The sequence below is a fragment of the Thermobia domestica genome, chromosome 16 (assembly GCF_964235325.1).
Source record: "Thermobia domestica chromosome 16, izTheDome1.hap1.1, whole genome shotgun sequence".
NCBI lineage: Eukaryota > Metazoa > Arthropoda > Insecta > Zygentoma > Lepismatidae > Thermobia > Thermobia domestica.
Window position 1 is genome coordinate 127,306,713 of NC_137469.1, and position 12,486 is coordinate 127,319,198.

The window sequence follows — 12,486 nt, forward strand, 5'->3', positions numbered from 1 at the left end:
CGCGACACATTGGTGTGTAGCGAATATACTGTATGTCAGGTGTGTCAAGAGATTTTTAATGTAATTATTCTTAGATCTTCCGTAAAGAAGTTATGTTTAGAAGATAATAAAATGTATCCCCAATCGACTTGATTTCACACTTGGCTTGCAACTTTAAAGCTGGAAAGTTTGCTTCTAACGCTGTTCATTTTTCTTTCGAGAATAACACTAGAGACAGAAAAGTAATTTCAATAACGCAACTCTTGATGTTTTCTTCTCGATTAAAGACATCCCACTAGTTTGAAGTTTGATGTATTCTTATCTTTCTCATATTCCTGCTTAAGAGTCTTGTTACTTTTTTTTTTTTAATATATATGTTTCTATTCAAGTCTTACGTAATGGCCTTGTAAAATTTGTATGTCATAGTCTTTCCATAATAAAAATCTATTTTATGTATTTTATATGTTTGTTTATTTTTACAACTAGGGGGGAATGCATGCAGGGGTGTCGCGAAAGTTTGAAACGTACTTTGGTGTGCCCTGAAAGAGAAAAAGGTTGAGAAATGCTACTACTGTTATAAGCAACTTAGCATAAATAAAGGACGGGCGTCAAAGGTGTTACAACGGTGTAAAGGCAACATGCACTACAGATTGAGAGAAAAGAAAGTCAGCAATCCTGATTTAAATACTTTTTTCTTCTTTAATATCTGAAAGCTACACAAAATGGACTCAAGTCCTCTCTGCAAATATTCGATTCAATTTAAAATGGAGAATAAAATAAAATGAAAGCGTCAAAACAAATAAACAATATGGTAATACCGTAACATTGTGCATTAACTTCCATTAATATCCAAAACAAACTGTAGCAAAGCTGTCCTTATTACATTTCATTTATACACGAAGGAAATGGAACAATCCTTTAAACAATTTCTCTTATTGCATGACTGAACTGGAGAATCCATCATTTAAACCTTATTCGAACTCATTTCCAGTCTAAAGTCATTTCGTAAAATTCCTTATTTGATGAAGATATTAGTTTAAAGATACCACTTTTAGTATTTACTTGTCATTACTAGCAGGCGGATTGGAAATAAATTACAACTGGTAAGCTGGTATGTATAGATAGACGTCTAAGTATCCTTCCATTTAGGTAAAGTTGTGTTTTATTTTCTTTATACCCGGTATGATTTTTGGCCTCTTAATTTATTACAACTTTGTCATACTATTTACACTGGCCCAATGTGATCGCATATAATATACATCAGTTAACATCAGACTCTTCGAATGGCGTGGACAATGTTTCACTCTCAGCATAGCCGACAGCGTAAGATCCGTCATATTCCAAAATAGCAGCTACTCCTACGCGACACGCTGTACTGGACGCCACAGGAGCATCATAGAATTCTCCGAAGTCACTGTTGCTCTTTTCTCCAGTCCCAACAAGAACTGTGATGGGACCTTCGTCCTCTATCTGTAAATACAAATCAATTTATATATATATGAGTATTTTATACTAGGCTATAGAAATGAATAATAATGCCAAAGCAGAGATTCTGGCTTTTTGCATAGTTACATACAATAATAATAATTTACTGTATATATTGACTTATTCAGCGGAACATTTAAAATTTCACTCATAAATTAAGTTCATTTTATTTCATAAGCAAAGGTAATGTGTCAATTATATTATGTATACTGAATGGGGTCACGGTAGTTCAGTGGTAGACGCTTACCTCTGGTGCGTGGAGTAACTTATTCGATCCCCGGACAAGTAAGTTTGTGATGGACAACATCATGTCCGTGGATTTTCTCAAGGTACTCCGTTTTCTCTCTTTCTTATTTCACTAATTCTCCCATCATCATTCACTTGCTTGAATCATTGTCTCCCTTAGCCTAAGGGATCGTCTACATATTATGTAACGCAGAAAAAGGGAAAGGGGTTTGGCCTTGCGTTACGAAGTGTTCTAAGGGAGAGGAGGGGGTTGACATCCTCTTTAAGTAACGCATGTTTTTTGCTGTAAATGTTATTTTTATTCTCAAGTTTATATGCAATCTTTTAAACAAATAGTTTTATTCACTTCTTTTATTTTTTTATAAATAAATAAATATTTCTATTGCTTAGGGAAATTGCGAACATATAGCCTATATAAATGAATCTTCAGAAAGAATTCGGAAGCGCTACTTGACACCAGCATGACTGGTGACGAACTTTTCCTGCATTATAATACAATAAAATTCCGTTTCGTGGCTATCGCAGAATTGCATATACGGCACACACTTTTCTGGAGTTAGTTGTTAGTGATTGTCATCAGCACTTGAAAATGCCCTCATGTTCCCACTCGTATCGCTGTTTCTGAGAATATTGTTTAAAACTGTAGATTTGAATCATTACCCCACTCTATTTTTCCAAGGTCGCGTGTGAAAAAGAAGAAACTCATTTTCGTGAAATTATATTTTCCGAAACGGAACTATCCACGATTTGGAACAAAATGAGATATTAAAATCCTGATTCCTCTGGTATTTATCTAGTACTGATTTCTTTCTTCCTTTTCTTTATTTGAATATTTCTGGTGAAATCGAGTTTATTCTGATTCTGGAATTGATTTGGGACAAGAATTTAAAAGGGGTAAACTGAATTCCAAAGTCCAAAGAAGATGCTCGAAAGCTCATTCTGTCCGATATCCCTGCCTCGTTCACGTGTGCAGCCTGTGGTCAACAATAAGAGAGTGTTTCTTACGTCGTCGACACTGGCGAACTTCAAATACACAGCGCATCCTGGATCCCGGGAAATGAGATCTATGTCAGTTATTTAGATCCTGTTTCACCTGCATTTTCCAGTAGTATTTTCTCCTTGCCAATCACCGGTGACCTAAAAGGATGAGTGCGATCTCCTTGGGAACATGAAAGTATGCAATTTAGAACAATTAAAACTAGTTAGGGGTTAAAACATTATTACGGTACTACGACTTTCTAATACTTTGAATAATTAGCGAAAAACACTACAAATATATTCAGAATACAAGCATTTTGTAACAAAAAGTTCTACCATTAACAATAGTTTTTTGTTGTAATAACCCGCAAAATAAGCAAAATTGGTTACAAACAAAAATCAAAGTGATACATAAGAAAAGGTGGATTCGCTTTGTGTTACGAAATGTAACAAGGGGAGGCAGGGGGTAAAAATTGGTCAAAATTAGCGTTACGTAATATGTAGATGGCCCCTAAAGGGCATAACCGTGGACGTTAAACTGAAAGATTTCAGTTTACGTATACTGAAATAATAACATATCGACCTTCTAAGCAGAGGCGTCATTTATATGGGTAAGAGCAATTACTACCCTTCGTTTGAAATATTTTAATAAATATTACAATGATATACTAATGAAAAATATGAATTCTAGTTATGAAGAAGGAAATCTAAACAAACGACAGTAATGTTTCTAGTATGCAGCAGACATGTAAACTAGCGCAGGCATATACCCAGAAATTTTTGTTGGGGGATATAAAGTTGATAGATTAGAGCGTGTCCGGATCTCCCTGAATGCGCTAATGATACTGAAGGAGACTATGATGGGATACTGAAGGAGGTAGTGGCGGTTAATGTTAGTGCTGCAGCGTTGCGCAACGACCAAAGTGTTTCAAGAAAAAATATTATTATCAATAGTAGTAAAGAACAGAAAAATACTTTATAATACTTGCATATATACACTTTAAATAATATATTTTTTACTTCTTTAACTGTCCGTTCCGTTAATCCGTTTTAAAAAACGAAAAATAATCCGTCACAGAGTCAATAATTTATATTGTGTTGCAGCGAGCATACAATGACCAGATTCCTTCAGCGCGGCAATTAGAGCCAATGTTAGGTCTCCTTTTCCCTATCTCAGAAGTTAAAGGGACTGGTCGTTGCAGTGCTTCTGCAACACAGCACGGTTTTCAGTGAACGAAAAGGTTTTTCATGCTAAATAAGATTTCTGAATTTTTTTTCACTAGCAATTAACAAATTGAATTTGTTTTTATGCATTCATATTTTTAAATTACGGGACCATACTGAAGCAAATCAATATAATGATAATTAAAAAAGTGATTGCAGAATTACAAAATAAGAAAGAAAATATCTAGTAGAGGAGAAAACAAATGAAAGTAGACTCGCATTTACAAGTTAATTGTTAGCTTATATTGATAATGAAGGCTTCTTCTACAGTAATTTGTGAATCAAATATTAATAACTCAGTATGTAGAATCGCTCCCCCCTCTGTGGATAGTATTTTAGTATAAACATATTTCTTTTATAAAATAAGTACCGGTATATTTTATACTCTTGATAATTTCCACATAAAACTGTATGATGGGGAACGCCACATTGAATTTGGGACTAGTTAGCAATGCTTAGGGGCGCAGCCACGAGGGGGACCGGACCTGGTCCGGACCTTCCAAAAATTTCGAAACTTGACTAACATTTGTAGACTTTCTTAACGAACTATACTTGTTTAACAGAGAAACGATTGATGTAGGCTAAATATTTTATTTTACGCCTCATCACATACTCTTCTTTTCTTATAAAAATAATCGTTCTTTCATTTTTTCTACAAATATAGATGACAGTAAGTAAGAATTACTTATCGTCTTTTCAGGTGCAGTATAAGACAGGTTCCATATTATGTAGACGTATTGGATCTCCCTCAAATACTTTGGACCCCTCCCAGTTAACATTTCTGGGTGTAGAAATGGCAGTGGTGTTTTGATGTTATTTGATTTTTTGCTTCTGTTACATGCTGATCCTTCATCTGGCGGATTTCGAGGTTTCCTTTCCAGAACATATCACATTGGTAAGCATTGTTTCGCCTCATGTGGAAGTATATTGTATTCATCGTGCATTGCGTAACAACCAAGACGGATGATTTGGAATGTAGTTTTTTCTTTTATGCACATGTGTGTGTGTTGATGTATGAATATGTGACATTCGGAATTCATATACCAGTACCTATTTTGTATTAGCTGTTTTGGTTTTTAATCATTAAGTTTGATTTCATTGTGTGTGCTTTAATTCAGTAAATAACCTACAAATTCTGAATGAATTGTATACCATGACTTCTATAAATAACTTACAAAAAACATTGATCAGCTTTCAACTGAGGAGAAATTTTCAATTAAGGCTTAGACAAAACAAGCAAAGGGCAATTCAGGAGTGTTCGAAAAAAAAATCCAGTTTAAATTTACAGAATATCTTATGGCAGTAGTGTTGTTTGCACCTAGTGTTGTAAAAAACGGTTTTTTTTTCTGTGAAGTTTTTTTTCAATAAAAAACATTGTTCTTTTTCATGTTTTTTTCAAATGTCTGTTTTTTTTTTGCTGGCAACTATTATTTATTGATTTATGTTGCAGATTATTGAAATAATCAACAGAACTTGAGTCGAAGCCCTCGTAAGTTACAAATCGTTTGTTTCTTTCTACCTATACGAGCAAAATTGTGTTATTATTCCTTTCGGACCCAAGTCATTTTTGGTGTTTCCCTACATTTTCAGTTAGTGACTTATTGCTCAAAAACCATTCATTCGATTGATATAGTTAAGACCTTGCCTTTTAGAAAATGGATATGGCTATGTTTTGGTGTATGTTTTATTGCAGTGTTCCCAACGGGTGGGAAATTATTCAGGTAAATGTAGGGGTGAAAATTTACAAAATAATCCCTAACCGAATTTCATTTTTTTTTTTTTTTTTTGTATCTAGCACCACTGCTGTTATATGAGTTCAAGTCACCTAAACAAATTCTTTGGTGTGTTGACAAGGTACAGTGAAATCCTGAAGTCGCTGGCTTCCATTCAAAGAGGGAAAGAAAAAAATTCTCTGTTATCATACACATGAAATTTTGACACTTTTTACGCCTCAGAAGCAAAAATTAACAAATATGCCGGGGCTACAGCTTCTCTAATTATCCTATTGAAACTTTTTATGGTGTGTTCTGTAGGGCAAAGAGGAAGCTTTCAGGTAGTGGTACGTTTGTTTCAATGTAGGCAGCAAGAGGGTAATAATAGAGGGGAAAACGGAAATTTTCCGAATTTCTCACCTAAAATCGGGAATTAATTGTTTTTGGCTGCAAACACTGCCATCAGACAGACGAAGATTATCTGAAAATAAACCTTAATACTCCAAGAATATATCCGACAAGCATCATGGCAATATCTAACAAAGTAAGCACGAAATTTAAAAAAAAAATCTCATTCTACCTCAGAAATTCACTATTTTCTTACCATTTCCAGAACATGGTTTGTTATAAACCTCAACTGTACTTCTTCCAATTATTCTAGTGAAACTTTTTATGGTGCACTGTGTATGCTAATTACGAAGCTTTTAGATACTGGTATGTTTGTTCGAGTGTAGCTAACAAGAGGGAAATAATAGAAACAAAAAAGGAATTTTTGCAAAATTTGCAACTAAAATCTTGAATTAAAATTTTCTGTAGCTTGCTACACTGCTATCAGACACACACACACAAAATATCTTAAAATAAGCTTTGGTATCCCCCTAATATATCCTACAAGTATTATGACGATATTTAAGGAACAAAACTTCTAATTACAAAAACTATATTACGGTAAACAGAAAAGTAGGAAAAAACTAGAAAAAGCAAGGGTTAGAACCTAAATACGAATATTTCGTGCGTTTCCTAATTACCCCATTGTAACGATCTGTACTTGCGTTTGTTAAGTAAGGACAAATGTTCGATTGGGGTAAGTTGACTTGCACTCGAGCGTATAGGTACGGATTTATAAACAAAATTTCGAATTTTTTGTCCAAGTTTAGTAAAAATTTTAATTTCCCTAATTGGCAACACTGCGCGCAGGCCCGTCCAATTGATGTCAGCAGTTAGGTATCCATCCGAGGTATCTACCTGGCAAGTCTTAAGAAGGTCTTTCTACAACGAAGGAAGCTACAGGGGAAAAAGAAGCAAAGGAAATTCGAAATTAGAAAATTCTGTAATTTTTGACTGGGGTGAAATTTGACAAAGAAATTCGATAGCAGAAAAAAAATTAATATGATAAAGTATAGTCCAACCATATTTTGTTAGAATAATATCCCGATATCTTAATTAGTGTCCACACAGGAGAGGATTAAACAAATGACACACCCGTGTATTCCACTTTGGCCACCTAGGCCACCGAGTATACATTTGATTACATTTTTTTGACTACTAACTCGTGTTGTTGTTGTAGTTATAGTCTCGATTAATAATAATATCGTTGTTGTAAACAATAACTTTATAGGGAAAATTCTCTCTCCTTTTTACATCTTAGTTCCAATACTGCTGGTGAGAAATGCAGGGTGTTTCAAAATGAATTTTGGGGTTTTACGTCTTCGTAGTACTTATTACGTTTTACGTACAATTATGAGCAGTGCATCAAGTAAAAGAGCACCTCAAACAGTCTTTGCTACAAGTGTTCAATGTGAGACTCATTCGTCACACGGCACACATCTTGTCGATAGGTTCGAAAGGCCCATAAACTTTCCGCCATATGGCACAAAACACATTCAATTTAGGGGAGTCTCGTTTCAACTGTACCATCTCCTGAGGATTTGCAGACAGCCAGATGCAAACATAATGAGTGTTCACATTAGCTCTTAGGTGAAATGTCGATTTATCACTGAAGACGACACGATCCAGAAAATCTTCATTGTTATACAGCAATATTTCACTTGCGAAATTGGCACGTAAACCGTAGTCTGTAGGCTTTAAACCTGTAGCAACTGCAAACGATAAGAACGTAGTTGCAAGCGTCTCCTTAATATTCTTCACAGACGGTTGCACTGTAAAGATTCAGTCTTTATTAAAACACAAAAAGCTTTCTGCTCTCTACTCTCCATCTTTTCTACTTGCTCTTTCTAACGGCAGACAGAAGAAACAATGCATATATATGCGTGCGTACAAAACTGTTTGAGTTGCTCTTTCATTTGATATAATATTTATAATTGTAAGTTAATTGTAATAGATACTACAAAGTTTCAAAACCCTAATATTAATTTTGAAACACCCTGTATTACTTCAAATTCAGTCATCCTATATTCATGTCTTGTATATACATTACAAGAAGTGCCATTATTATCAATACTAACTTTCATCATCATACACACGGCCGGCCCTAGGCAATTTGTCGCCCCGTGGAATAGCATAATTTGCCGTCTCCCCCTTTCTCCAGGAAGAACAAATCTTAAAAGTCATGATTTTAAGTATGCTACTCCAGTATGAACAACGAAGGGGAGGGTAAGTGTAGTCGCACTCAGAGAGGCTTAAATACTAAAATGCAATCCCGTTGTGTCTGTTTTTTTTTTTTCTTAAATATTAATCTATTATGTTAGTGAAAGATAAAGCAAACACCTGCAGAAGAAAGATGGTAATCCTTTTTATAAAATTCAATATCGAGCTTCGATCTCAATGTATCGGTTTGCAATTCCAATGCAACTAGTTCTTTTATCTTTATTTCTTGATTTTTCTTCTACATCTGTTAACATTATTGTTTCTATCTTCAATGATAAGCAACTTGTTTCTGACAAAAACAAGACTAGTTGTCATATCAAAACTGCGATAACTTAATAAATGGAACAGATATTCGCTACTATTCGAGAATTGAATTCTTGCATTTGAAAAGAAACAAGCAATTTGTGCTCGGATTGATTCGACCATTTGCTTTAGCATTGTCCATGTAACCTTAAACTAATGCAACCTAAACATAATTTTTGAATGTAGTATTCAAATAGAAGGTCAGCTTAGTAAATGTAACTACCATCATCATGAAGTCTGTTTCCAACAAGAAATATTTAATTTAAATAATATACTTATAACTAGAGACCGGATGTTAGGCAAGATGCCTATTCTTAATGCTAAAGATATGATCAAAAATAACGTTTTAAAGTTTATATCGGGGATTATGGTTTCGATTTAGCCAACTTTATTTTGCCTATTTCGCCCCTCACTGCCTAAATAACTGCTTTAGTGTCTAATGTTTCGTATTCTATGCATTTTCTTTGAAATAAGATTTAATTGGGAAATATATATAATTTATACACTGTAAATAACACGAGCACATGGTACATTACAATCAATCTCTCTCCCTATATATATATATATATATATATATATATATCAAGCTTCGTTCTTTACATATAGAATGAAAGAAGAGATTAACAAACAAGTATGTCGCTATATTCTTTGAGCACTATTTATGACTAATCTATTTTTTAAATTGTATTGAGTATTTATCTTCATTATTTCGAGTTACATTTTAGTGCTTATTTTACTGCTTTTTTTTTAATTTTAAGTTTCTATTTGCCTGCCTATTTTTCAAGTTTTTAATGCCTAAACATCCGGTCTCTACTTATAACAGATTTTGCCGGACCCTCCAAACTTGCTGCTCCATGCAAATGCACGTGTTACAGGTAGGGTAGAGCCGGCTCTGTATATCATATATATCTAGTCGAGAAATTATTTATATATGATATTTAGAAAAATACTATTAGGCAAATTAGTATTAGTTTTTACCTTTACACAAGTAATTTGAATTTTATACCGTTTCTGACATTATTTTCGTACATATTAAAGGGCTGCTTTCACGAAAAAACAAAATTTCACTTCTACTTTTATTTCTTAGTTGATATTGATGAAAACTGCTGAAACCTGAATTGTTAATAGCTATGGTATTCATGTAAATTGTAAAATATTTGTAGCGTATTAGTATCTAGCGTTTAATTTATGTTTCATTTTACGGTGATTACACCTACATAAAAATATTTCATACTTAAATAGACGTAAGATGCATTACAAATGACTATTTGAAAAAAAAACGAGAGGCAATGTTTTTTTCTAAAACAAGGTACATTTCTGAAAAAATACGAACGTTTTTTTTTTCTATTTACAACACTATTTGCACCAGATACATTTCAATTTATTTTAAATTTTCCTGGATAAACTTTGAATAAAGTGTGTTCAATGTACATTTTTATAACACTAATCTCTGCTATGAACTCTCTTCATTGAACACTGAAGAGGAATTCGGATCACTGTCAGGGACTGAGTCTGCTAGAATGAATCGTTCGCAATAATCTAGGAAAAATATTTAGTGACCCTACAAAGCTTCTGAAATTAATATTAACTGCACTTATGGCGTCAGAAGTTTTTTCCACATGAAAAAGAATTGACACTTTCAAGGAATTGAATGTCCCAAGAAAGGTTATCATTATTGGTTATGTCTTCCATCGAAAAAAACCTGATAATAAGAATACCAGAGTTCAACCAGCATGTATTAGGCAGATCTGCTTCAATCAAAGAGAGGATAATGAACTTACTAATTAATTAAGGTGATTAATCGAATAAAATGTTCTTCATTTTTTATTTTTTAAAAACAGAATTTTATTTAATTTTACATGTCACATAGCATTTGCATCTAAAGTTATGCTGATTAGTCAACGAGTCAACTTTATATCTTCTGTCTCTTATCGTTCGTACTGCAACACCCGAAACCACAATCCACGGCCGCCACTGGAAGGAGATATATAATAATGATGGGATGAAAAAACTGGGCAGAAAAGATAAATCGCAGAGAAAATTTACGATCATGGTGTTTGTTCCCACGAAGTCCAGGGACTCCACTCGACAGAGGTAGTAAGAAACAAATCTTTATATACTTTAATAAAGATTCATAAATTTAAAGATTCTTCTCACGGTGTTTGTGTGATTATTTTGAGTACTAATTACAGTTACTTGCTGAAGGACTTTATAGAAAATCAATTACAAAAGTATTTTTTTGCTTTTCTGAAAAGAGGATATTTTAAGAACCCAGCTTTAGAAAAACAAAGAAAGAAAGACAACTCGCCTTATGCGTAGCAAAATTTGTTAACACATATCAGTCCTTTACCTTCAAGTGTTGGTTTATTTTCTGATCTAGTATATTCTAACATAAGGTAATTTTACTGTGGCATAAAAGTTATTATATTGACATTGCAAGTAACGTGATTTTACTTTATTTCTTGATATTTCCAAATCTTTTGGTAACAAACAGCAGTTTCCTCTGAACTTCCTATGAAACGACTGGTAGAATAAATATGTTACTAGAAAACAGCAAAATGTTTTCAAATATTCTTACTGTTATCCTGCTGATTTTGATGGGTTTTGTCGTAAATGTTTCCTTCATTTTGGCTCTAGGGAAGGTAACTGGACAATGTGTGTTATGGGGACACTCTAATTGGTAGAGAAACAATTGACAAATTATGTAAATCAGATGGTTAACCTTTGTAATCTGCTTGTGGCTATAATATTGCCCGTACTTCCATCATTATTTTAATCGTTCTTGGTTAAAAAATTAAATAATGTATCAAATTTGCAATAATTTCCTATGTTGTAATTTCTTTGTCTATGCCGTGTGCGTGGGTTTCCTCGGGGTTCTCCCGTTTCTTCCCACTTTCTTTATTCCACCATTTCATTCATTTCTCATCATCACCGTCTCCTTTAGCCTAGCCGGCATAACAGTGGGACGTAAAACTCAAAGATTTCATTTCATTTTATTTTTATTTTTTCCTACATAGAACAAAAGTATCATGTGGATAGTGCAACATTATCGTCTAATCCAAAAGCACAGGCGAAATGAGCCAGACCTAAAGGTAATCTATAAGGATCTATTGTTGTTTTTTGGGACTTTATCTCTGGAAGGTGGTCCATGCTTTTGTGAGCAGAAATGTACTATAAGCAGTAATATATATATATATATATATATATATATATATATATATATATTTCTAAAAGTAGTGCAGTTTGGTAAACATTTTGTGCTATGAAACATTAAAAATTACTTGTAATGCAATGGAAACTTGAGATAAATGCCCAAAGGACCAAACTTTTAAACAGAACACATTAAAACAAATTGTTAGTTATAATGAGTCTTAAATGTAATGTTTATTATAAATCCATATCGTGACTCGTTTATTTATATGTACTTTTTTTTCTTTTCTACCGGAAAGTATTTTCATTTTTTTAAAAGTATAGGAACGATCGTTTAAGATTTTACACTTAAAGAAAGAATAATTTAAAAAAAACTAACTATACGGTATATTGGTTTTTGTGCAACATAATAGTTTCAGTCACTTTTAGTTGTCACTGGTATATTTGAATTATTAAATTCTTATATTTATTTCAAAATAATAACCGCTTCAGAAACGACTCGAGTTCGCTATAATTCAGTAAAAATTCGCGGATGGAAATTCGATCGTGTAAATGTTTTTAAGTTACATTATCTGACACCCAAACTTTTTTTTTGTCAGTTTCTACAAATGGTTGGACATTGTTTGGGAATACTATGACTATTTACAAGCTAGTCTTGTTCGACTTTCGGTAAAATATCATCTATTTTTTTTCTACGATGGGTATCTTTGAACATTGAAGTTTCTCGAACGAAAGTAATTGAACCATCTTTTGGTTATTGCGTTTCATAACGTGTCTTGCTCATAAACAGAACAAACTTATT

The 12,486-nt window shown here is 33.3% G+C and overlaps 1 protein-coding gene across 3 annotated transcripts in view; it reads right to left on the bottom strand.

Moving 5' to 3' along the window:
* Nucleotides 1–652: 652 nt before the first annotated feature.
* LOC145673403 (uncharacterized) overlaps nt 653–12,486 on the bottom strand; it is a 501,393-nt gene continuing 489,559 nt past the window's right edge. For all 3 annotated transcript variants that reach the window (XM_081743070.1, XM_081743067.1, XM_081743068.1), the window contains exon 29: nt 653–1,449. In XM_081743070.1, coding sequence (XP_081599196.1) covers nt 1,240–1,449 — 210 coding nt within the window. In that variant the 3' untranslated portion in view covers nt 653–1,239. The remainder of the gene's footprint in view (nt 1,450–12,486) is intronic.